Source organism: Monodon monoceros, unplaced genomic scaffold (assembly GCF_005190385.1).
Source record: "Monodon monoceros isolate NGI ecotype Baffin Bay Population unplaced genomic scaffold, NGI_Narwhal_1 Super_Scaffold_12, whole genome shotgun sequence".
NCBI lineage: Eukaryota > Metazoa > Chordata > Mammalia > Artiodactyla > Monodontidae > Monodon > Monodon monoceros.
Genome location: NW_021703768.1, coordinates 168,950,061 through 168,976,640, shown reverse-complemented (window position 1 = coordinate 168,976,640; position 26,580 = coordinate 168,950,061). Strand labels below are relative to the sequence as shown.

Genomic DNA, 26,580 nt, shown 5'->3' with positions numbered 1-26,580 from the left:
AGAAAAGTAGAAACAACCCAAATGGCCATCAATGGGTGAATGGATAAAGAAATTGCGGTCTATCCATACAATGGAATATTATCCAGTCATACCAAGGAATGATGCACTGATTCATGCTATGACGTGGATGAACCTCAAAACCATTATGCTGAGTGAAAGAAGCCAGACACAAAATGTCACATGTTGTATGATCCCATTTATATGAAATGCCCAGAACAGGCAAATCCACAGAGACAGAAAATAGATACACGGTTGCCAGAGGCTGAGGGAGGGGGAATGGGGAGTGACTTCTAATGGGTATGGGGTTTCTTTTTGAGGTGATGAAAATGTTCTGGAATTGAATAGTGGTGAATGTTACACAACATTGTGAACGTACTCAGTGTGACTGAATTGTGCACTTTAAAGGGTGACTTTTATGGTATGTGAATTGTATTTCAGCTTAAAAAATTTTTTGTACATAAATTTTTATAGCAGCCTTATTCATAACCTTCAAAAACGGGAAACAACACAAATGTCCTTCACCTGGGGAATGGATAAACAAACTGGTTTGTCCATATGATAGAATACTACTTAGTCATAAAAAAGAATGAACTATTGATATGCACAATGTGAATGAATCTCAAATGCATTACGCTTAGTGAAAGAAGCCTCACTTCTTTCAAGTGAGTCAAGAAGACATCTACTAGATGATTTCATCCACTCATGTGACATTCTCAAAAAGACAATACTATAGGAACAGAAAATATATTAATGGTTGCCAGGGGCTGGGAGGTGGGAGAGGAACAAGGGAATTTGGGGGGTGATGGAACTGTTCTATATCTTGATTGTAGTGTTGGTGACATGGCTGTATTCATTTGTGAAAACTCATAGTACTGTACACAAAAAGGGTGAATTTTATTGCTTGTCAATACATTTTTTAAATGAAGACAATAACAAAACTAGTTTTTAAAGACCTCCTTGCTCCCAATTGCCTCGTGGTTGAAGTCCAAATTCCTATGCCTGACCCCATCAAACACTTTGTGATTTGGTTATGTAACTCCCCCCCCAATTAATTAATGTGCAACTAATGATTGAACATGTACTGTGTGCCAGGCGCTGTCCTAGGTCCTGGTAATACATTTGTGGAAAAAAATGAGTTCCTGATCTCATGGATCTCACATTCCAGTGAGCAAGCCACCAAATAAACACATAATTAGTCAGGAGGGCTAAGTTCTAAGAAGAAAAATAAAACAGGGCAGAGATAGATAGAGATGAGGGTGAGCTATGTAGATGAGGGTGAGCTATGAGGGTGAGCTAACAAGATTAGGAAGGGAAGGCACCTCTGTTGGGGTGACATATGAGTAGTGACTGGAAGGAAGTGAGTGGGAAGTAAGCTGTGTGGGAAGAGAGTCCTTGGCAGTGGGAACAGCAAGTGCAAAGGCCCTGAGGCTGGAGCAAGCATCACGCAGTTGAGAGAGAGCAAGCCAGCCAGTGCTGTATGTAGGGGCTCAGCAAGCACTAACTATGATTAAGTTAATTAATAACGGTTAATTAAGCTGCTGCTCATGTCTGCCATTAGAGGCTGCTTCTCTGATACACCAGCTCCAATGATGGAATTTTTTTCTTTTTTGCATTTCCAAGAAATCATTTTTCATGGTATAAATAAATTAATTTTATCTTGGCATAGATCAATTTCAGCTTTATTATGATAAACTATATGCAACAATACCTTATAGTATATCCTGGACTTCAACCATGAGGCAACGGGGAACAAGGAGGTCTTTTTAAATCCCCTTATAATATAGGCTATAGGACTTCCCTGGTGGCACAGTGGTTAAGAATCTGCCTGCCAATGCAGGGGACACAGGTTCGATCCCTGGCCTGGGAAGATCCCACATGCCACGGAGCAACAAAGCCTATGCGCCACAACTGCTGAGCCTGTGCTCTAGAGCCTGTGAGCCACAACTACTGAGCCCGTGTGCTGTAACTACTGAAGACTGTGTGCCTAGAGCCTGTGCTCCGCAACAAGAGAAGCCATTGCCATGAGAAACCTGCGCACAGCAAGAAAAGTAGCTCCCGCTCTCCGCAACTAGAGAAAGCCCACGTGCAGCAAAGAAGACCCAACACAGCCACACAAAAAAATAATAATATAGGCTGTAAAACTCAGAATCATAATAACAATACTGCATGTCACTAATCACCAGGGAAATGCAAATCAAAACCACAATGAGATATCACTTCACATCTGCAAAAAAAAACAAAACAAAAACACACAAAAAACAAGTGTTGGCAATGACGTGGAGAAATTGGAACCCTTGCACACTGTGGGTGGGAATGCAAAATGGTGCAGCTTCTGTGGAAAACAGTATGGACGTTCCTCAAAAATTAAAAATAGAACTACCATATGATCCAGCAATCCCACTTCTGGGTATAAATCTAAAAGAATGTAAATCAGGACTTTGAAGAGATGTTAGCATTCTTATGTCCATTGTAGCACTGTTCACAGTTCCCACAATATGGAAACAGCCTGAAAGTCCATCGATGAATGAATGGATAAAGATGTGGTATATACATAAACAATGCAATATTATTCAACCTGTAAAAAGAAGGAAATTCTGCAATATGTGACAACATGGTTGAACTTTGAGGATGTTTGCTAAGTGAAATAAACCGGTCACAGAAAGACAAACACTGCATGATTCCACTTATATGAGATATCTAAAATAAATTCTTGGAAGCAGAGAGTAGAAAAGGTTGGCAGGGACTTGAGGGAGGAAATGAGACGTACTAATCAATAGGCATAATGTTTCAATCATGCAAGATGAGTAAGCTCCAGAGATCTGCTGGACAACATTGTATCTCTAGCCAACAATAATGTAGTATACACTTTGTTAAGAGGGTAGATCTCAAGTTAAGTGTTCTTACCACAATAAAATAAAATAAATAAAATAAAATAAAATAATACATTCAACTACCATACAACCCAGCACTTGCACTCATGGGCAACCCCCAGAGAAATGAAAACTTATATTCACACAAAAACCTATAATGGCTATTTTATTCATAATAGTCCAAAACAGGAAACACCTCATTTGCCCTTCTTCACTGTAATTGAACCAAACTTGGGTCTGCTTGCCTGCATGCAGCAAATCCAATCTACTGACACCAGGTCTTGCTGGAGGAAAGTTCAGTGTTTTTTGCAAGGTGCCCAATGCAGGGCCAAACAAGAAGAATGGGCAGCTCATGCTCAAAAGACCTGAACTCCCGGATGGCTTTCAGGGAAGTGTTTTTAAAGGCAAGGTGAGGCAGAGGGTCATAGGGTGCAGGATCAGCTCGTGTATGTCCTTTTGATTGGTTGGTGGTGAGGTAGCAGGGCGGTGTTTGGGGAATCTCAATCATCAACCTTCTGGTTCCAACCGGTCTGGGGTCTACGTGCTGGTGGTCAGCATGCAGTTAACATCTTCCATCTGGTAGGGGTTTTAGTATCTGCAAAACAACTCAAGGATATGGCTCAGAATATTATCTATAGACCTTGAGGAGGAACCAAAGGTCCCTTACTTTGTTTAATGGCTAAACTATTATTATTTTGTCTCACTTGACTGTTTTCTTTTGTTTCTGCGCCTTCTCACTTCTCTGATTAAGTTTGCTCTTTGGAACTTGGGGAAGGCGTAGGAGGCTAAAGCTTGTCTACAAACAAGAGGTGGAGGACATGGGGTGTGTCCCAGGAAGGCCCTGCAGGGTCCTGCTCAGTTTCATCATCACATCATACCAGGAGCTATACCATGTCACCAACAACATTGGCTTTGATCACTTGGAAGGCGATATGTCCCATGTTTTCCCACCATACCCTATGTTTTTTTCTCTTTCCATACCCTATTCTTTGGAAACAGTGTGGATTGTCTTACAGAAATGCTCCTTACAGGAGTCCTTGATGGCACAGAGGGAGATGTCATGTGATAAAGCACAGGCATTGACAACCTAGAGTTGGAAAGTGATTTTGAAGAGTATACTCTGAATATGAAGACATTTAGGAAGCCTTAACTGATTCACTGGTTTTCTTTGTATGTACACACAGCAGTAGCATATAATGAAAATCTCGAGACTCTTCAAAAGGATATAAAATAAAAATTGTAAGGGATCAAAAGCACTGTGTCATAGTTCACTTGTCACATTTTCCTTCTTAGAACACAAATTATCAGTGGGGGTAATACTGCCCCCAAGGGGGTGAAAATTGGTTTGCGGGGAGGAGGTGACAAAAAAAACCTTAGATATTTCAGTGGTTTGTGGCCCTCCAAAGCTTAACCCTCCCTCGCAAAATCTTATTCATCAGCATTTAGCTTCTCTAATTAAATTAAATTAAAATGGTCTCTTTAGGGGGGAATAAGGGGGGGAAAATGGTTGAAAAACACTTTCTTAAGGTTTATAAAACAGTGATGCATCTAATTTGAGCAGATGGCCTCACAGTGGTTGACAAAAACAAGGATCAAACAGTACTCAGTGTGCATTGGATTATGTCTGTGCCTCAGTTTCCCGACCTATAAAATCAGGATGGTTTACATAATAGGGTGGCTGTGAGAGTAAATTAGATGATCTCCATATGAGTCCATATAAAGTATTAGCTGTTATTGTTATCATCATCACTCCCATTTTATAAAAGAGGAAAGAGAAGCTCAGAGAGGTCAGACCACTTGCTCCAGGGCACACAGCCTTGGAAGTGCCAAAAAGGAGCTCCAAGGCTGCTGGGTTGGCTCGGGGAAGACAGATTTCCACACCTGAATCTTTCCTGTCCCTCCCTGCGGAGTTGATTCTGTCGTGGACAGCCCCACAAGTAAGCTGGCGCCACTTGGTCGCCCCCATTCACTGGCACAGGGAAGCCCCTTCTTTCTTTTTCTTTTTTTAAAATTTGTATTGGGGTACAGTTGATTTACAATGTTATGTTAGTTTCAGGAGTACAACAAAGTGAATCTGTTATATATATATTTACATCCACTCCTTTCTTGGCGATCTCATCAATTCCGGTTCGCCAAAGGCTGAGCCTATGGCTGGAGAATTGGGCAGTGGTTTGCTGCCCCCTGCAGGTAGAATGGGAAATGGCAGGCATCGTGCCCTCCTTTGTCGACCCCCTCTAGATTTGGGGGCGCTTGCTTCTCTCTTCTTTTTTCTCCTCCACCCCCATAATGCCCTCCAAAAAATGTCCCTGGCACAATTTGGGCAACAGCAGTCCAAATTTAAATGCACAAATGCACATACTCTTGGACTCAGCAATTCCACTGCTACAGATTCAGGCCACTTGCAAAAGTCAGATAAGATTTGTGGGCACCTAGGTGGTCATTGGTTGGGGAGGGCTTCACTCATCCACAGGACATCCAGCTTTGAGGAAGGTGAGGTGGAAGTGTACCTGCTGTCTTGTAAAGAGCTTCAAGACATTTTGATAAGTGAAAAGCTGAAGGCAGAAATAAAAGAACATCGCAAAGATATATATATATGTTGGCATATACACATTTTGTGCTGCAAAGAATCAAAATGAACTTGTTAATCGCTTTGGAAGGAGGTGGGAAGGGAAGCTTCTACTTTTTTGTTTTCCTTTTTCTTTCTTTCTTTTAACCATTTTTTTTTACTGTGTGGTTTTCTTACACGGAACATGTGGATTTATACATATATCTTAATGTCAGCAAAAGATTATGGGAGATTTTGGGCTTCTTCCCTGTTTCTCTCAGTGTTAAAATCCCAATGATAAAAATTTTAACTCAATACATGAAAGCAGTCACAGTATTCTCATGGGGCAAGGGTCAGTGACAAAGCAAGTATAGAATAAGATCTCATTTTTATTTTTTAAAATTATAAATAATAATAGACTGAAATAGAAATCAAAACACTAACAGATTTTTTTTTCTGTATGGGAGCGATTTCTACTGTCTTCTTTGGGTTTCTCTGTATTTTTTTCTATTACGTATTCCACAATTAATGTTTGTATATCTTTTGTAATCTGAAAAAAAATAGATACACAGCATTGTGAATGCATTTAATGTTGATGAGTTGTACAATTTAAAGTGGTTACAATGGTAAATTTTATGTTTTATGCTACTTACCTGGTTGGTTATTGCAAGGTTACTTTTCTTTAGGGGATGTTAGGAGTCTATCAGGCAGATGACCTAACTAGTGCTGACCAGGCAATTCCTGATTGACTACTTTGAGATTCCATTTCTGGAAAAGCCAAAACTGTAATTAAGTCTCAGTTTGGTGATGTGGCACTTAGTATAAGTGACTCCATTTGAGGTCTTTCCATTTATTGATCTGAGGCTTATTTATTACATAAAGTGAGTTTCCTCTATGTCACATGCAAAAATGAGAGGAGAGCCATGGGGCTGACAGCATTTTCATCCAGGACAGAGGAAGATGATCCACATTGAAAAATAATAATGTTTAAAAGAATGGAAGGGAACAAAGATAGAACTGTGTTTTGGTTATGACAATAGTTCTGCTTATTCAACAAACAAATTACTTGTGATATCAGGGAATTAAAAGCCCAACTCACTGGAGTCCCAAGTGTTATGACACTATTAGATCAGGTTTTTTGGTACACCTTCTGCAACTATATTCTCTTATCACAGCCTCAAAGCCAGAGTGGCTGAGAATCAACATTTTATTCTGAGGAAAACCAAATCTTGCTACAATTCTACCTCAAGAAGCAAAGGCATCTGGAGTGAGCCCAAGAGAAATGAGAAATATGTCCATACAAAGATATATACTATGTTCACAGAAGCTCTATTCATTATAGCCACAAACTGGAAACAACCCAGATATCTATCCACAGGTGAGTGGATAAGCAAGTTGAATACATTTATATATAATTGTGTTACTGAACCAAACTTGGGTCCGCTTGCTTGTGTGCAGTAAAGCCAATCTACTGACACTGGATTGTGGTGAAGGAAAGTGTAGCGTTTATTGCAGGGTGCCAAGCAAGGAGTCCAGGTGGCTAGTGCTTAAAAGGCCTGAACTCCCTGAAGGCTTTCAGGGAAAGATTTTTAATGACAGTGTGAGTGAGGAAGGGGGATTGTGGGGTATGTGATCAGCTCATGGACCTTCTTCTGATTGGTTGGTCAGGAGGCAATTGGGAGTCAACATCATCAATCTTCTGGTTCCAACAGGTCTGGGATCTATGTGCTTGTGGTCAGCATACAGTTAACTTCTTCTACCTGGTGGGGAAACCCTCAAAGGGTATGGCTCAGAATATTATCTGTAGCCCTTGAGGAGGAACTGAATGTCCTTGACTTTGTTTTTGTTTTTTAAGTATTTATTTATTTTGGCTATGCTGGGTCTTAGCAGCGGCATGTGGACTCTTAGTTGCGGCATGCATGCAGGATCTAGTTCCCCAACCAGGGATCGAATCCAGGTTCCCTGCATTGGGAGCGCAGAGTCTTAGCCACTGGACCACCAGGCAAGTCCCCTTGACTTTATTTAATGGCTGAACTATTATTACTTTGTCTTCCTTTCTTTCTCCATTGTCTCACTTCTCTGATTAAATTTACACTTTGGAACTTGGGGACAGCCTAGGAGGCCAAAGCTCTTCTACAAACGAGAGGCAGGCAGAAGACATGGTGGGTGAGTGGGTGGGGGAGGGTGTGTTCCAGGAAGGGTCCTACTCAGTTACAATGGAATAACACTTACCAATAAAAATGCAGTACTGTTATACCCAACAACAGGAAGAATCTCAAACACACTATGCCCAGTGCAAGTACTCTAATGCAAGAGAACACATGGTTTATGATTCCACCTATATGAAACTTTAAAAAAAGACCATTATGACCTATAGTGAGAGAAAACAAATTTGGAGTTACCTGGGGAAAGGGATGGAAGAATCAACTGTAAAGAGGAACAAGGGAATTTGGGGGTGAAGGAATGTTCTTTATCTCGATTCTGAAGGCGATTACATAGGTGTATAAGTGTGACTACACTCGTGGAAGGCTACAATTTAAATGGGTGCATTTTACTGTTTATAAATTGTACCTCAATGAAATCGATTTTTATTTTAAATACCACGAACATATATTTCACATACTACCGTCATTTACCAAAAGCTGAAAAACTAAGGAGTACTTAAGGCTTACAAAATTAGGTTATCTATTGAACCCTCAAAATATGGCAATAAAGGAGAACAGAACATTCAAATACGCGCAAAACACTCAATAAAACGTTGGGTTTTAGGAAACCGGTGCTTTGTCAAAAAGGCTTCCCAGATTTAGGTGCCCAAGGCGGGGGAAATTGGAAGTGGGCGCCAAAGCCGGAAGTGTGGCAGGAAACAGGATGCAGAAGCTGGGGACGCGCTTGACTCTCCAAGTCCCGCCCTGAACCCGGAAGTGTGGCCCACGTCCAGGTGCAACTACGCATGCGCACAGCCTAGATCGGCCAATCAAAACGAAGGAAGGCGGGCGTTCGGGTGAAAATCGGGAAGTGTGGCCTTTTTACGTTCCGGACGTTAGCCGAGCGCCATGGAGGCCTACGAGCAGGTCCAGAAGGCGCCCCTGAAGCTGAAAGGCGTAGCAGAGCTCGGAGTGACTAAGCGGTGAGTCCCGAGAGGCTGTCCCTTTGAGCCTCTTCCTGAGACCCCGGAGCGTAGCCCTCTGACCCGCCGTTACCCCGTCTCCCCTCCCAGGAAGAAGAAAAAGAAGGACAAAGACAAGGCGAAACTGCTGGAAGCGATGGGAACAAGCAAAAAGAACGAGGAGGAGAAGCGGCGCGGCCTGGACAAGCGGACACCGGCCCAGGCGGCCTTCGAGAAGATGCAGGAGAAGCGGGTAAGGCGGGTGGGAAGCCTAGCGATGTCCCGCATCGATGGCCTGGGTCTCCTGGGGTGGATTCAGAGGCAGGACCCGGAGACCCGTAACCGGGGTCTACACCAGAACGCTCCGGGGAGGGCAAGCGGTCAGTGAGGACCTTAATTCCGGGGAGAAGATGCTGCGTGAGTAAGAGAGTAAGAGTCCACGGTCGGGGAGCTCCGAGGACAAGAAGGTATTCTGGCCGGATTGGACCGCAGAGGGGAGAGCTAGAGACCCGGCTTTGGATTCCAGCGCTGTCGCTCGTTTGACCCGTAACACTGGTCAGTGACTCACCTCTTGATGCCTCAGTTTCCACATATGTAGGGGTCAGAATCATGCTTTCTCCTAAGAGGGATGGGAACTTTGGATGAGGTAACGTGGGCAAATGGCACTCAGTCTGGCATAAAGTCAGTGCTCAATGGATATTAGCTGTTGACATTAAACGGGCACACTCACCGCTGTAGGTCACCACGAAGTGTTCCCATGACGACTTTGGCGGCTTCAAATACGTTGTATGTTCAGGCTCTGAAAAATGATTTCTCTTAATATTAAATACTTAATAAATTTGGGTGGCGACGGGTAGGAGAGGTCAGCGTAGGATAGATACGTTCAGCCCATTATGTTTGGGGGGAATAATCAGTCTAGGTCAGTGGTTCTCAACTGGGGGCCATTTTGTCCCCCACCCCCAAGAAGACATTTGGCAATGTTTAGAGACATTTTTGTTTGTTACAACTTGGGTGGGGTGGGGGTGGGCAGGGATGCTGCTCAACATCCTGAAGTGCTTGAGACAATGTCCCCCAGAGCAAAGATTGATCTGGCCCAACATGTCATTAGTGCCCAGGCTGAGAAACGCTAATGGTGGTCTTGGTGATTTGGTCCAGTAACGTCAGGAAAAAGTTAACTCATTACTCTCAGGTCTAATTGAGTCATAGGAGAGAAAAAAGAGAGACTCACTGGCTTTGACATGACAGGCCTGCGTCCCATTCTGTCTCTACCACTGTTGGTGGCGTAACTCTGGACAAGTTGGCTCACCTCCCACATCTTAATTTCTTCATCTGTAAAGTGGGACTCAAGTACCAACCTCAGAGGTGGTGAGGATTTAACAGGTGAATGCACTTAAGCCCGTTCCTTAAGGTTATAGTCAGAGGCAGGGCTGCGATTTTACTGCTGGAGTTGGGGTGGAGAGGGGGAGAGGCTCATGCAACCATCAGAGTGACTAATAATGGCCCCTCAGAGTAGGGCAGCAATAGTGGAGGTGATGGAATGTATCGGGTTTGGGATAGGTTTTGAAGGAAGAACAGCCAGATTAGCTGATGGGCTGGGTGTGGGCTGGGAAAAAGGAATCAAGGATGACCAAGATTTTTGGTGGGAGAAGCTGGGTGAATGAAGGTGCTGTTTTACTGAAACAGGAAGAACTGTTAAGTAAAGCAGGTTTCTAAAGTGGGGGGATCAAGATCTTCGTTTTAAAAGTTAAATTTGAGGTGCCTGTTAGAAACCCAAGTGGAGAATTCTCATGGACAGTTCGATACCTGAATCTGCAGTTTAGAGGAAAGGTCTGGGCCCAGATCAACATTGGGGAATTGCTCTGGGGACTGCATGAGATCCTTTGAGGAAGGATAGTGATAGAGGAGGTCTAGGATCTGACCCCTGGTGATCAGAGGGTGGCAGAAAAGAAATTGCAAAGGAGCACAGGACGGAGGGATACCAGGAGAGAGTGTGTCCTTAGGAGCCAAGTGGAGAAAGTGTTTCAAGAAGGAAGACGTGACCAGCTGTGTCATGTGCTGGCAGGAGGTCTAGGCGGGTGAGCACTCAGAGCCCTTAGTTGGCATTTGGTACGAAAAGGAGGAAAGGCTGATTAGAGTGGATCCAAGTGGGGGCAGGGAAAGGCAGAGATGGAGACAAGGATTAGAAATAAGTCTTGGGAGATTTGCTGTCAAAGGGAATGGAGAAATGGGCCTCTAGCTGGAGGGTAGAAGGTCAAGGTGAAGTTTTCGTTGTTGGCACTGAATACCAGAAATACTCCTGAGGGTTTGACCCAGCGGAGGGAGAGAGGGGGGCAGGAAGAGAGAGAGAGAAAGAGAGGGGAAGAGAGGGAGGTACATGAGATGGATGAGAGAGAAGGGAGCAGGTGTGGACAAAGCGAGGTACAGTTGGGAAATGCAGATTCCCTTGTGGAAGTGTGTTGGATTGAGCACAGTGGGCTTTACAGGCTGGACAGCTCCTGGAAGGAAGACTCCAGCCTGGTGGAAAGGATCAGAGCTTGGCATTTCCAGCCCCATCACCCACTGTGCACTCTGGTCCTCATTTTCTCTTGTCTGTGAAGTGGGGTTTGCAACAGCACCCATGACACCCTCTGAACTTGGTGCGTGGAGTGAGAAGAGGGAGGGCAAAGCCCCCCAAAGTGCCTGGCATTGGTGACAGCTGCTCAAGTCAGTGTGGCCTCTTGTGAGGAGACACGGGCCTCACGTGGGCTTACAGCAGCAGGAAGGGGCAGGGATGGACAAGGCAGATACTTCAGAGGGAGAGGGAGTGTCAGCCAGGTGGGAGCTGACTGGACATAGAGGGAGATGAAGAGGCAGCAAAGGAAAGAGGAGGGAAAGGGAGGGGCAGTCAGGGGGCAGTCTACAGTATATCTCATGCTTTTGTGGGTTGCCTGGGCTTAGCTGGGTGGTTCTTCTGCTGGCCTCCCTTGGAACCTGGTGCAGTCAGATGGCAGCTGGGGCTGGAGGCCCATCTGGGCTGGAAATCCAAGATGGCTTCACCATCACGTGTCTGGTGCCTCATTGCTCCTCTATGGCCTCCTTCCCCACATGTCATCTCATTCTCCAGGTCCTTTCTTTGCAGCAAGGTCATCAGACTTCCCGAATGGTGGCTAGCTTCCAAGAACACAAGGCAAAACCTGCTAGGTCTCCTTACAGCTTCATCCCAGCACTGGCACTGCATTCTGTTAAGTAAACCGTGTCACAGGACCAACCCAGAGTCAGTGCGACAGAGGACTGCACCAGGGCACCAGTACCAGGCAGCTCGGTTCATGCGGGGGGCGGCACCAAAGTGAGTCGGCCACAGTCACCCAGCTAGTAAGTGTAGAGCCAGGTGCGGCCCCAGGTCTGCGTGGCTCTGCATCCCATGCTCTCACCTCATACCAGGTATAATTGGTGTTAAGCATGAGGGTAGGTCGTGGTGGTACAGGGTGCATGTTCCAGCATCATACTTGTCAAGGCCGTCTGGGTCTTGTAACCCTCTTGGCTCTGTGTCCTGTCACTCAAGCACCTACTCTGTGTCAGGCTCTTTACCTTCCTCATTTATCATCCTTCCTCAGACCGCTTCTGAGGCTTTCTTTTTCTGCAAACTGGGAATGCAGTCAGTTACCCAAGGATGCAGGAAGCACATGTACAGCTCCCAGCGGAGTCTCTCTCCTTAAGTCAGTGCTAGGACGTTTCCCGCCACTCAGACCAAAGGGTAGCTGATGTGAGCTCCCACCGGGCTGTGTTATGGTCAGGCATCCCTGCTGGACCCACCTGAGTGGGGTTGAGGGAGGGGCGAGGTGCTCACCCTGAGACCTCCAGCCATTCTAAGTGTGAGAGCCAGGCTGGCTGGGGGCTCTCATCTTCCATCGTGTGCTGGCCTGGGCTGCATCAGGCATGTGACTCACCTCCATTTCTCTCCTCTCTTCAGCAAATGGAAAGGATCCTGAAGAAAGCATCCAAAACCCACAAGCAGAGAGTAGAGGTAAGTCATGTGCTGGTGGGGGAGACTGAGCCATGTAGGGACCAGGCTGGGCCCAGAGGCTAGGAGCCTGGTAGAGGAGCCATTGGAGTGTTGGCGGGGGTGGAGGGGGGGGTGCTTTACCCAACCTCCCCAGGGTCATATAAGGGCAAGGCCAGGGTTCAGGCATCTATAATGCCTGGCAGGGTGGCTTTGAGAGGAATGGGCTCACTGAGGAGAGACAGGATGTGGAGAAGTGGGAGTGGGCAGTGCTGCGTATCCCTAGTGCCCTGCTTGGGTCTGTGCTGACATGGGCTTTCTCCTCGGCTTTTCCAGGACTTCAACAGACACCTGGACACACTCACGGAGCACTATGACATTCCCAAAGTCAGCTGGACAAAGTAGCCTCCGCTCCTGGGGTATGGAGTGGCATCAAGGAGAAGCAGAAGGCAAAGTTGGGGTTATATTTGGCGCCTTTGGTATTTTCTAGAAACATTCTTTTACACACATCTTTGCATGATCTGCTGAGACAGTGCTTTTCAAAGCTGTAAGTCCTCGTTCTGGAACTTGATTAAAATAAGACCGTCCTTTTACTCTATTTTGATTTCTCAGTAGCACATAGAAGAGAAACATTTTTAGTTTGGAAAGTGTATCCAGAGATTAAGGTTATTTCTGTGTAAGTGCCATGGAAAAGTGGTTTTACCCCCGAGTTGTATCTGACTCTTTGACAGCCAGCCAGCTGGCTTTGCCTGGATGAAACCGACTCCAGAGGACAAGGAGCTAATGCCAGCATGGCCTGCAGCATGTACACCCCTGTAGGGCCCTGCACAGGCTGCCCTTCCAAGCTCCCTCTAGATTGGGGCTTATGCTCTCCCATCCAGGGGTTGGGGAAGCCACTTGCAGCTACAGTCTTCAGTCTGCCCCCTCAGCCTCCTGGCCAGTGAGACAGCACAGCCAGGGAAACAGAACAGCCACCTAAGGCAAGGATGGAACATACACCTTGTCCCTTTCTAAACCTGTGGCCAGCATGTAGCCTCTTCTCCCAGTATCCCCATTCCAGACATGTCTAGTGGGTGTTGCCATGGCAGGTATTGCCAGTCAGGCACAGCATTCTTTGTGATGGAACCCAGACACAGCCTGCCATCATACCCTCAACACTGGGCTCCAAGCAGCCCCCGTATTTATTCAGAGTTGGCACATAACATGTTTGGCGTTACTGGCCTAAGGACACCTCGAGGGTGATGGGACCGAGGCAGACCCCCAGCACAGACAGACGTGAGTGTAGTCGAAAGGAAGGACTCAGGTTCCCGTGCTGGAGAGCCAGGATCTTTGAAGGCCTGTGTATACCCACCAGATAAGGATCAGATTGCATATGCTGTTGGGAAAAAATGTGTTGACATAGATGCTGAGAGAATAAGAAAGGCAGAAAACAAAACCATGTGTTGGGTTTGGGACTGTCATATGTGAAATGCAGAATAAAACAAAGTTATTAACTGTGAGTCTGAGTATAATTACAGGCTGTTTGACTACCACTAGAAACCCTGCCTTTAGGATTATCACACACAAAGAATGTGCGTACCACAAAACAACTATTCTCCCTCAATTTGGAGAAAATTAGATGACATGTGTTTCCACCTGGGGTTTGCAACCCACCTAAAGGAGGTGACATACTCTCTCGTTAGCATGGCTCCTTGCGGTGGATCCCCCCACTGACTGGTAGAAAGGCACTTTCAGGCCTTTGCCATCCATGAGTCAGCAGTTGGGGTCTGTGAGCATGATGCGGTGGCGCTGTGAAAAGCCTGCTTCAGTAGTGGGGAAGACAGCTACTCCAATTCTTCCTGCCCATCAGATCACTCCAAAACTGAGTGACTGAAAACAGTGGAATTTCTCTCTCACAATTCTGTGTATTGACCATGCTCAGCTGGATGGTTCTGCTCCATGAGGTGTAGTTTAGTTCATGTGTAAGTTACATTGACTTGCCTGGGGCCAGAACGTCCTCCAGAATCTCCCTTTACATAACCTGTTCCATCGCCAACACAAGTCATTGCCAGACCCACTCTGGGAGGGAATTACACAGGGCACGAACACCAGAAGATGCGGTTTATTGAGGGCCATCACTTATAGTCTACCACAGTGGTTCTCAAAATCTGTATGTTAGGCTCTCCTGGGGAGCATTAAGAACTACTGATGCTGCCTGGGGTGGGGTTCCATCATGAGATTTTTCAGAGCTCCCCAGGTGACCCCAGCATGCAGCAAAGTTTGAAAAACTGGTCTAGCACAATCAGTATGGTCTTTTCTGAGATGTCACAGAGGTCGAATCTGACTTACACATTAACTGCCAAGAATGAAATTCCGGTATGATTCAAATTCCTTCCTCCGCATATGGAGAAAAGGAGGTTACAAGTAACTTATGTGTAAACAGTGTTTACTGTGACAGTACTCTTGGCACTTGGAAGTCTTTGTTTCCTCAAAAGACTTTTGTCCTTCTAGCCCCCCGATACTGTATTAAACATCTAAAATGCCCACAGCAAGCCTGAAAAGGAATCCTCCATAATGGAAAGGGTTGCCTCTCCTGGGTGGCTTTTCTTTTTGCCTTATGCTTTTTGGCATTTCCTCGGTTTTTCTTCAGTGAGATGTACAGTTTTGTAGTTAGAAAAAAGACATGTTTTTCTAAAACATTGCAATAAGTTGGGCAAGGTATGAGGCTAGGCACGGTAGGATTTCTTAAGAGAGAGTTGATGTCAAAAAGCCTCAGTTGGCTGCTTTGTGGAAGAATTCTTCCAGCCCAGGATTCACTTGATAACCTTTAAAGATTCCAGTTTTCTTCTCTGGATTTTCTTGCACTTACATCTCTACCCCAAGTAGAGGATGTATAACCACAGAGTTGCAAAAACTATCTTTGAAAACCCCAAGTGGAGGTAGTAGAGAAGATAAAAGAAGAGAGAGGCAAGCAGCCTGGGTAAATGGTTCTGATACTGCAGGACTGGGCCCAGGGCACTGTGATGGTTCATTGGGACAGAATGCAGGCATTTCTCCAAAGGCCGAGTATTCATAAAAGCAAATGAGATATAATTCAATTAGATTAATTAGGGTCACAGTTTGCATTACCCACAGTGACCACTAACTACAGAAATAAATCACCTGCTTTTTGCCTAGGTTCAGTGGGGTGTGGCTTTCAGGAGATCATTTCAGGCAATAAACTGGCACACTTGTCCACTGACAATCGTTGACACTGAGAGGTGACAGGAACTGACTGTTGATACGGCTCAATTGCCAGAGAGTTTAACTTCTTTCCAAGTAACCACCACCTTACCCCTCCCTATAAAGGGTATCACCATTGGTGACTGTATACTTGTTTTCGACTTCCCCACCAGGCTATGAGTTCCATACGGCTGGGCCCCAGGTGGGTTCAACCACAAGGATCTCTTACCTAACTTGGCCCACAAGGTGGGGTTTTCAGCTGCAGGGGCTTCGCCCAGTCAGGCAGCTAGAGTGCCCTGCCTCAGTCGGCCCGGCCCCGGCCCCGGCCCCGCCCCGCCCCGCCCCGCCCCTCTCGGCTTACTTCCGGGATGCTTGAGGGAGGAGCGGGAAATTAGGGCGCATTGGACTTACTGCGCCTGCGCGCCCTGCGCCCTGCGCCGGCGCATTCTTGGCAGCTCGTTCCCGGCCGGACATAACGGTCCGCGCGAGGTTCCCGAGGTTCCCCGGACCGGAAGTGGAAACGAACTGTCGCGGGGTGCACCCGGCCTGGCTCACCGCCTGGCAGTCCCCGCTGTCGCCGCCGCCCTCGGCCAGTGCTGAGGCTTTCCGCAGCCACCATGTCCGCCAGTGCCGTCTACGTGCTGGACCTGAAGGGCAAGGTACCGAGAGCGCCCCACCTTCCGCGTTGCCAGGCAACTGGCAGGGGCCTCGCCCCATGGGGACCCACCCTGTTGCTAGTTAACCGGCCAATGGGAGCCATCCTGGTCTTAGGCAAGGAAGCCGTTTGGCAGCACCTGAGGCCTCCACCCTGTTGCTAAGTATCCAGGAAGGGGTCTTAGGTCCGCCTTAGTCCTGCCTCGTTGCTAGATAACGCGGTGGGCTGCCGCCGTTGCCAGGTAACCGGCTGCAAGACCCTCATCCCTCACCCCTGTGGGCTGGCGGCCCAGGCCTCCGTGGGGGCCGGGGAGCGCGGGCCGCAGCCCGCTTGGAAGCCAGGCCTGGCGCCGAGGGGCTGCACGACCCTTGACCAGAGGTGGTGAGGCGTTGCGGGGACAGTGTGCCCTCGGGCCAGTCCCGCCCTCTGGGAGCGCAGCAGCTTATGTTTATTCAGCGATTTTTCTGTGCCAGTCCCTGTAGGGATTTCTTAACGTTCACTGTGACATTGAGTTACAAGGGTCAGGTGAAGTGGGTGGTGGGAGTGTCATTTAACAGAGGGAGAAACTGAGGCACAGAGAGGCGATGCAACCTGCCCAAGGTCACACCGGTCACAGAGAAGTGGCAGGTCTAGGAGTTGAACCCAGAATCATTTGTTCATTCAGCTGATGTTTGAGGAGCACCTACTAAGTGCCAGGCAGGGTGCTAAGCTTTGGGCTGCCTTTGGGGAGCAAAATCAGAATCAGTCCCTGTCCTTCTGGAGCTCACAATCTGGTGGTAGAGGGACACTGATCTCAAAAAGCACAAGTAAAAAAAATAATAATGATAAATAAAAGCACAAGTAAATATAAATTGCAGTGGTGGAGCAGTGATGATATAATAGGGAGAGTCAGCCTCTGCTGGGGGTCAGGAAGGGCTGCCCAGGGGGAGTGACAAACCCGGCTGAGACATGAAGGAGGAATTGGACATAACTAGGACTTGGGTGCCTTTCCCAGGGGTTTTTGGGAAAGCTTCATAAAGGAGGGATCTCAAAACTTTTCAGAAGTGACCTGCTGCTTTCCCCCAAGTCCATCCCAGCTAGAAGCCAAGAGACCTCTTGCATTGGGGAGTAACAAGAATAGGGCAGAACCAACAATATTAAACAAGCCCCACATCAGTGAGTGAGAGAAACACGGGTGTTGGGCCTAGGTGAAGTGGGCAGGAGTTAGCTCAGAAGCAGCAGGGAGTGAAGAGGTGAAGTGACTGTCCCTTGCTGCTCCATTCCCCACCCCCAGCACTTTCCCAGAGTCCCTTAAGTGGGTTGCCTGCCTTGGATGCCACCCAAAGTCAACAGCTAGTGAGACCCAGTACTAGGCTCCCTTCTTCAACCTTCTTGGAGGCAAAGAAAGACACAGGGCACACCAGGAGCTGGGAGGGTGCAGTGTTCCCCAAGTCTTTGTAGCACGTGTTCTTGTTTCCTCCCTGGCCACTGTGTCACCAGAGGTCCTACAGGCTGCCTACTCAGATCACTCATTTCTTCAGCAAACATTTCATGAGCACCTAGTAGGCACCAATTCCAGTGCGGACCATCGCTCTGTGACTGAGGAGTTAGGGCTGAGCTCAAAACCTGCATCTGCTGTTCAGCTGCATGACCTAGGGCGAGTGTGTGAACTCGCTGAGCAGACGCACCAGGCAGGCTCAGCACCATCCATGGTCCACAGGCCATGTTAGTCCCCACGGACCTTGAGCTCTGGTAGAGGAGATGCATGGAAGCTGACAGATCCAAGCAGACACATGGATCCAAATGGTCAGATCCCATTAGCCATAAGGACAAGGCCCCAGGTAATGCAGTTACCCATCCTCAGTTTGGGCTGGCGGGAAGAGAAGTGTTTACAGAAGGCTTCCTGGAGGAGGGAGATGCCAGAGCTGGGAAGGTGACCAGGTGGCAGTCAGGTGAACGAGGAGGTGTCACAGTGGGCCTGCTGGCCCTGGCAAGCCAAAAGTCCTGGTTAACGCTGGAGCCTGGAGGATGGCACCAAGAGGGCCGTGGGTGTTGAGGATGTCCAGACGGGAGAGCAGGACAGAGGGAACCACTTTGATCCCAAGAAGGAACAGCCACCATAAGGAGACAATAGCCTGGAAGAAGCATGATTATACGTGCCTTTCAGGAAGCTCCTGAGGCAGCTGTGGGTTTGCCTCCCATCCTCAGTGACCATCACGCCATTTATTATTCCACTCCCCATGGACCTCATGTTTTGAAAGTTTGCCTTCTGCGCAGACTTCATTTAATAAAAAATAAGGTCAGGGAATTCACAACCACACATCTACCTGCCAGCCAGAGCCTCTGATGACCGAGGAAACCAGCGGGGCCACATTCAGCTGATAGAAAGCCCTCCGTGGATATTTCTCTGCCCTTATCTTTCTTGCTTCTTTGCAGCTTCTGACACCACTACTACGCTCCTCCTCGGCAGGCTTCTGTTGGCCTCGAGGTTGCAGTGCTCTCTGTTTTCTCCGTTTCTCTCACTGACTGCTGCCCCTCATCTTCTGCCCTCCCCTTGGACGTCGGCTCCTCATGCTTGGGCCTGGCGTGCCTCCCGTACTGTTGTTCTCCTTGAGGCAGGCTTTGATTTATATCACTGTGCCAATGACTCTCAAATTTGTTCCAAAGTCCAGAGCACTTATCTGGAGATCCACAGGCCTCCAGGACACCTTGGAGGTCTCACGGCCACCGCAAACTTGGCGTTTCCCCAGATGAGCTCCCTGCCACCTGCCAGCCCTGCTCTCTCTCCCCATCTCAGTGATTGACACCACTATCCATGCAGCTGCCCACACTGGAGACATGGGCATTATCCTGGCCTCCTTTTCCTCACTGCCATGTTCACTGCACAGACTTTACTGAGCAGCTACTATGGGCCAGGCTCTGTTGTGGGTGCTGGGACACAGCCGTAAACGAGACGAAAGTGGTCACTGTTCTCAGGGAGTGTTAGACTCTGGTAGAAGCGACAGATGATAAATGAGGATACGAATATATAATGCAGTGGTAATGTGGGCAGTGAAGGTAAGGTGGGCTTGGGAGTGGAAAGGGGCCGGATATGATCTTAGCCAGGGTGAGCAGGGAAGACTTCTTGGAGGAGGTGCCGTCTGAGCTCAGGTCTGAGAACCGAGAAGATCTAGGCCAGGGCATTCTGGGCAGAGGGAACTGCAAGTGCAAAGTCCCTGAGGCAGGAGCAAATGTAGATGGCTTAGAGAGGGCTAGGGTGCTGACCAGGATGGCTGGAATGGGGTGAGCCCGGGGAGCATGGATGGAGAGGCATTGGAGGGGCTGTGAAGACATGCCATGGGGATGGACTTGCAGTTTGTTCTGTATGAGGGGAGGCTGGCGTAGCAGCAGTTTAAACGAGAAGCAATCTGATCTGATTCTGTTTAAGAACACCTGTCTCTCTGCGAGGAAGGAATTGTGGGGTCAAGATCAGCAGCAGGGGTTGAGGATTGTCCCCTCATTGTTGCCTGCCTCCCTCCAATCTGTCCTGTCTCCTGCCTTTGTCCTGACCTGCAGCTCCGAGGCTGCCCCTACTCTACCTAACCGGTGCTCCTAGGTATGCCCACATGGGCTGCACCCCTAACCCCATGGCTTTAGCCACACTGGTCCCTCTGCTTCTATCCTGCCTGTCCCCTCAGGCCTCAGTTTGAAGGTCATACCCTTGCAGAGTCTCTCATTTCCCCCTGACCAGCTGTCTCAGTGCAGGGACCCTGTTTGTCTTGGTCACCCGTGTCTCCAGGCCCAGCATGATGTATGGTAGATGGTATGAATGAGTGGACCTCTCCGCAGCCTTGGTGATGAAGGTGAGCAAAATAAATTGCTCCCTGCTCTTTCCTTTGAACACACTGGGGGCCCGGGGACTCCATGCCCGTGGCATCCCCCAAAATTGGATACATGGGGTAGAAAGTGGGCTTGGGAAGCCCAGGAAAGCAAGATTTATCAAGCAGAAGTGGCCCTGAAGGGAGTGAGAAGTGGGGTTAGAATCCTGGCTCACCTTTGTTCGCTGTGTGACCTCAGGCAGGTGGTGCCACCTCTCTGGACATCACTGTCCATCTCTTTAAAAATATCAGTCCTGCTTCATGGTGGGGGGAGTATATGAGGCAATATATACTCCTGGCAAAGAATATATGAGAGGGTATGTGGGAATCCCTGTGCCAGGGCCTGGTCCAGGTACCCACAAGCTCACCCACTGGGTGCTGAGTCTCTAAGAGGCCTTCTGAACAGCAGTGAGGGCACAGGGTTCCTTGCCCATAGGCCACAAAGGAGAAACTAGAAAAGGAAGGTTCTCTCTCGCCTGCTCACTCGCCTGCTCTCTCTCTGTCTCTCTCTCCCTCTCTCTCTCTCTCTCTCTCTCTCTCTCTCTCTCTCTCTCTCTCTCTCTCCCTCTCTCCCTTCTCCTCTCACGCCCCCTCCGCTTCCCCTCTCTTGGCTTTTCCAAGCGATTGTTGACGAAATCTACCTCCTCGGATGATGTGGCCCTCTCTCAGCCTCCCTCTCTCCCTCTCTCTCTCTCTCTCTCTCTCTCTCTCTCTCTCTCTCTCTCTCTCTCTCTCTCTCTCTCTCTGTCTGTCTCTGGCTTGTAACAGTAAGACAATGCATCTTATGAAACTACAGGTTCTGAGGCAGGCGGCTCCCAGGCTCGTCAGCTCTGCGATGTCATTCTCAGCCTATTACTGAGTTATACTGCCAGCTGTCCTCATGGACACACAAGAGTGGCAGCAGCTCTAGGTGGCATCTCCAAATGGGGCCCTGCTCAGAATGGCATAGCTTCACACCTCCTTTTTCATTCCTTCAGGGAGGTGTAACTTCCATGTAACAGACTGTGTTTATTTAAAGCATATAGTTTGGTGAGTTCAGTCATTGTGTATACCCAGGAAACCATAAACACATATTCTATCACCCCCTAAAGCTTCCTCACACCCGTCTGTATCCAGCCTGTCCCCAGGCAGCCACTGATGTGTTTTCTGTTACCATTTCCCAGGATTGATTTATTTCAGTGGAATCACGTAGATATGTTCTTCATTGTCTGGTTTCTTTCACTCGGCTCAGTGATCCTGAGATTCTCTCATGCTGTTGCCAGTGTCAGTAGTCATTCCTTTTCATAGCTGAGGAGTGTTCCATGGTGTGGCTGGACAGTTTACGTCTCCATTCACCTCTTGAAGGACGTTGGCATTCTCGCCAGCCTGAGTCTATTTAAAATAAGCTGCTGTGAACATCCATGCATGCATCTTCATGTGGACGTATGGTTCCTTTCTCTTGGGTGAATACCTAAGAGAGTAATGGCTGGGTTATAAGCTGGATTATAACTTTCTGAGAACCTGTCAAACTTTACCAAAGTGGTTGTCCCATTTTCCTTTCCTATCGGCAGTGATGCTTCACATCCAGACCCACAGGCCATGAGAGAGAGATGAGGAGAAGAGCTTCTCTTCAGGCCACAGGCAGGTTCTAGTAGATGTGAACACTTAGCAGTGTCCCTCTCCTGACACAGACAGAAGAGCAGGGCTCATTAGCACAGAAAGGCTCTGAGAAGATCTGCAATGAGAGCCTATGGGACATTGTTTAACCTGGCATCTCCCGAGTGACGCGGTCCTGGACTCTTGCCCTATAGCCCCCCTCCACGCTCCCTCTGGGAAGATTCCCACTGGCCCCTGTGGAAGTTCACTTGGCGAAATGCTTTCCTTGAGGAATCCCCTGGGGGATGGAGATCAGATGGCCCTTTGATGGACAGGTGTGTTTAGGGTCCCTGGAGGGAAGGAAGCTGGTGCGTCTCACCCCCCACCCCAGCCATCCGCTGGTGGAACTCAAGATGAAAATGTCTTCCCTGTCTTCCACCTCCACCCAGGTGCTCATCTGCCGGAACTACCGCGGTGACGTGGACATGTCGGAGGTGGAGCACTTCATGCCCATCCTGATGGAGAAAGAGGAGGAGGGGATGCTGTCACCTATCCTGGCCCATGGGGGAGTCCGCTTCATGTGGATCAAGCACAACAACCTGTATCGTATCCCTTGGCTAGGGGGCTCCCAGGGGGCCCCTGTGTGGACATGTGTGTGCATACACACACACGTGCAACTGAGGGCTGCCAGCCCCTGCCCCGGCTGACCCAGGGCTGGCTCAGGCCAGTGGGGGCCATGAGGCACAGCCCTGTCTTTCTGGAGCTCCCTGCTGCCCAAGGATGACCAGTGTGACAGAGGTCCAGGGAGCCAGGAAGGGTTCCCTGAGGAGGTGACATCCTGGAGGAGACCTGCAGGAAGGCCAGGTGTCTGCCAGCCATGGGAGTTGGCCGGCACAAGGAGCACTAGCCCAGGTGAAGTCTCATTCCGAAGCTGTAGTGGGGGGTGACCGGAGCCCTGGAGGGGGTTGCATGGTAGGAGCAGGGCCCAAGTGGTCAGCAGGGTGTGCACTGCAAGGCCTCATAGGAAATCACCTTAAGTGTGTTGGGAAGTCTTCGGAACGTTTCAGGCAGAGGGGTGACACGGGCACGTTTGCATTTTCTGAAAGTCTCTGGCTGCTGAGTGGATGCCAGACTTCAGAGATCGGAAGTGGACATAGGGAGGGGTGGGGAGGCGGAGGTTGGCGTCCAGGTGGGCAGGGTGGTGACCTGGATCATGAAGGGTGGTGGGATACAGAGGAGGGGAGAGATTCCTCCCAACCCTGCCCAGATCTCAGAGCCCCCCATGCTGAGGCTCATGTGGAGACCTGGCTGAGCCAGTTTCCATCCGTGAGGTCTGACCAGCCCCCCATGGCTTTGGTCAGGCACATTCTGGTATCCGCACTGCTGCAAGAAGGGCATGGCTTTGCAGCACACAGCCCTGTTCAGACCCAAGCTCCAGTAGCTATGTGACTGGAGGCAAGTCCTCACCTTCCCACAGTCCAGTGAGGGCAGGACTGTTAGGGCCCGTTGAGCTGGTGCATATGATCACACCCAGCAGACGTGGGTTCTGTCCCCTTTCCCGTGTTCACGGAGACACACAGGACCTCGCTAGTGCAGGTGTGGTCCACGGGCCCGAGCATCCCCTGGGAGCCTTTTGGAAATGCAGGATCCCAGATCCCATGCAGCCTTGCTGGGTCAGAATCTGCATTGTAGCAAGGCCATCCCTAGTGATTTGTGTACATGTTACAGGGTGGGAGGTGTTGGCCTGGGACCTTCATCCAGTGCCCTGAGGTCTGGCTCCCTTCATCGTGCCTCTGTTTCTTCACCCCTCTCTGGAAGGCCTCAGGGGCAGCTCTGTAGAGTATGACAGGTGGCCTGTGAGCCAAGAGTTGGCTATCTTGGAAGCTGCCCTGGCTCTGGGCAGTGGTTGCCCGGGTATGGAGAGGAGGGAGGGGCAGCTGTGTCAGCGCAGCAGGAGCCGTCAGACCAGTTTCCAGTTGGGCCCCAGTGTCTCACGCATGGGCAGCCAGGGAGGAGACATCGAGGGCTTGCCCCTCTGGGTGCCAGTGCCCAGCACACCCTGCCTGAGTTCCAGCCTGAGTTCCATCGTCAGGTGGCAGTTTCCAGCAAGGCCCAGCCATGAGGGTCAGAGGTGCCCTCTGCCCCTCCTTAGAGAGCACCTGGACGGCATGTTGCCCGGACTAGAGGTGGGAAGCCAGCACTCCTTTGACTGGCCCAGCTCCATTTCCTGGGGCCCTGCGCTGGGCCAGCTGAGGCAGGAAGTGAGGTAGAGGCAGTCCCTTTCTCCCTCCCAGAGCTCACAGCTTGGCACTGGAGCGGCACAGGCTTGTTGTGAATGGCCAGGGCGCAGTGCACAGGAGCTGGCCTCCCTGGGTGGCTTGAGGCCCTTTAAGGAGAGAGGAACAGGAAGTGCCCAGTATACACTGACCCCAAGAGGTGAGGACATACCCTGCACCCACCCGCCGTCCCCCGCCGCCCATCAGAGGGAGTGTGCCAGACACTTTACATACATCACCTCAGTAAATCCACTCTCAGGCCCCCATCATACTAGTGAGAAAATGGAGGCTTCATTCAAAAGGTTTGCTTCAGGGGCAAAGAAAGGCTTGAGCTACAATTGGCCCCGGCTGCTTCCGCCGGAGCCTGCCTGGGGAGCCCTGGACCTCAGGAGGGTCACGTAAGCGATGGGCTTTGGAGAAGGGCTGACAGTGCTCCTGCTTTCCGCTCCTGGATGACCCGCACTACCTCCTCCTGCCCCAGGCTGCTCATCCCACCTGAAGTGCCCTCTACCACACCCTGGGCTTCAGCCCTCAGCTCAGGCATCACCTCCTCAGGGCAGCCCCCGCTACCCAGCAGCTGGGGTGGGTTCCCTGTGACCCCTGCTGCCCCTCTGTCAGCTGAGCGCTCCCTGGGAGCCGGGACCTCCTCTGGCTGTAACTGCTGTGTCCCAGGCCCAGCTCAGACCAGGAGGTCGGTAACCCGCTGAGGGCCGAGTCATGGCTTGGGGTGGCTCCAAAACATGCAGTGAACTGGGGTCTGTGGGGTGGCAGCCCAGGCCTCTGACTGCTCCTTGACTGCAGCCGCCACGCAGTGGTCGCCACCTCTAAGAAGAACGCGTGCGTGTCACTGGTGTTCTCCTTCCTCTACAAGGTGGTGCAGGTGAGTTGAGCCACAGGGGCCACAGGGGTATCCGTCGCCCTGGCACTGCAGTGTGCCTCATCATACCAGCCTCCCGAGGGCTGCAGCATCCCTAGGGAGTTTGGAGCTGGAACCCCAGAAGTGAGATGGGGGAGCTCCACGTGATCTGTGAATGGGATTCTGTGGCCTTAGTTGCCCCTCTGCCTGGTGAAGAGAGGAAAGTGAACGGGAGGTGGGGCTCAGGCCAGGTGCGCCATGACTCCAAGAGGGACAGGTATGCCCCCTAGCTGGCTGTGGAAGGGTGGAGGGTAACCAGATGAGTCAGAGATTAGGAAGGTGGGATAAGCAGGAGGAGGGCGGAGCCAAGTTCTGTTCAGAATCTTGTGGGGGCGGGGCCTAAAGGCACAGAGGCCCGAGGCCCTACCTTGGAGAGAGGTGACACACAGCAGGCCCAGCTGACAGCTGGGGAGGCAGAGAGCAGCACATGCAAAGGCCCTGGCGGGGGAGTGCACGTGGTGCAGTCAGGGAACATCAGGTGGGCCAGTGTGCTCAGGACAGAGTGTGGGGCTGCTATCAGCAAGGTGACGGGGCTAGACCATAGGGGTGGGCGAGGTGGGCAGGGGCCGGATGTACAGGGCCTAGTGAGGAGTTCAGATTTCGTTCCAAGTCTCGCGAGAGATGGTGGAGGGCACTAAGCAGGAGACTGACAAGACCTGATTCGAGGTAAGATCATCTCTGGCTGCTGAGTAGAAAAAGCACTTGAAGGCAGCTGGGAGGCCAGGCCAGTTTCCAGGAGAGAGATGGAGGGGTGCGGCCAAAGTGGGGGCTGTGGGGTTGAAGAAAGTGGGCAGCTGGGCCCAGGAGGCCTGGGGTGGGCCCAGGAAAGCTTTCATCCCTCAGATGGTGCCCTGTGCAGCCCGATCAGGAGCCATCTACGCCAGACGCTGGGGAACAGGCTGGTGTGGGCAGTGAGGACATGGGGGCAGGAGAGCAGCATGTCCCCCGGGGAGGCCCCGGGTGCAGGCTGAGGAGTAGGCCTGCATTCCGGAGCTGTCGCAGGCCGGGCTGCGCTGCCTGTGATTTCAGAGGAGAGGCCCAGCGGTTGCAGTCCTGGGGCGTGGAGACGGGGAAGCGGGAAGGAGGAAGGTTCTCCTCCCTGAAATGTTTGGCATTGCCTTTCTGCTTCAGTGTTTGTGCTCATGAAAGAGCTTCGACCAAGCTCCTCTGCCCTTTGTCTCCTTTGGCATCCCTGCTTTGATCCTCTTAATTTTCTGTTGAAATGGGGCAGATTCGTCTGCAGGCACAGCTGTACAGACTGGAGTTCAGGGAGGCCGGAGGAGGCTGGAAGAGCCACTTGTCCCCCCGCAGTGGTTCTTGTCCCTCACCTGAGTCACTCCTGGCTGGAGTGGGAAGGGGCCCCAGGCCTGGGAGTGTCTGTCAGGGAGGGGAAGAGAGTGGGCCCGCAGGGGTGGGGCTTCTGACCAGGCCTGACGCCTGTACTCCCCCAGCCTGGTTCCCGCCTCATAGGCGGCCAGTGCTGTCCTCCTGCCCACATTCCCTGAGCCCAAGGCCTCGTCCATAGCACTCTGGGAAACGGACAAACGCAGCTCGTGGACAAAAGGGCTGTTAGCAGGGGCCTCAGGGCACGAAGGGCAAATGAACTCGTGCAAGCGTTCAC

At 50.1% G+C, this 26,580-nt stretch overlaps 2 protein-coding genes across 2 annotated transcripts in view; both read left to right on the top strand.

The window, feature by feature from the left end:
- Nucleotides 1-8,417: 8,417 nt before the first annotated feature.
- On the top strand, nt 8,418-13,999 carry FAM32A (family with sequence similarity 32 member A). Its single transcript, XM_029218704.1, has 4 exons — nt 8,418-8,542; nt 8,633-8,774; nt 12,471-12,524; nt 12,837-13,999. The coding sequence occupies exons 1-4, from the start codon at nt 8,469-8,471 to the stop codon at nt 12,903-12,905; spliced, it is 339 nt and encodes a 112-aa protein (XP_029074537.1). The 5' UTR covers nt 8,418-8,468; the 3' UTR covers nt 12,906-13,999.
- Nucleotides 14,000-16,145: 2,146 nt separating this feature from the next.
- The window catches only part of AP1M1 (adaptor related protein complex 1 subunit mu 1), a 30,097-nt gene continuing 19,662 nt past the window's right edge, over nt 16,146-26,580 (top strand). Inside the window, exons 1-3 of the mRNA XM_029217709.1 lie at nt 16,146-16,360; nt 22,217-22,373; nt 24,856-24,923. Of these exons, the coding sequence (XP_029073542.1) occupies nt 16,319-16,360; nt 22,217-22,373; nt 24,856-24,923 (267 nt within the window). The 5' untranslated portion in view covers nt 16,146-16,318. The remainder of the gene's footprint in view (nt 16,361-22,216; nt 22,374-24,855; nt 24,924-26,580) is intronic.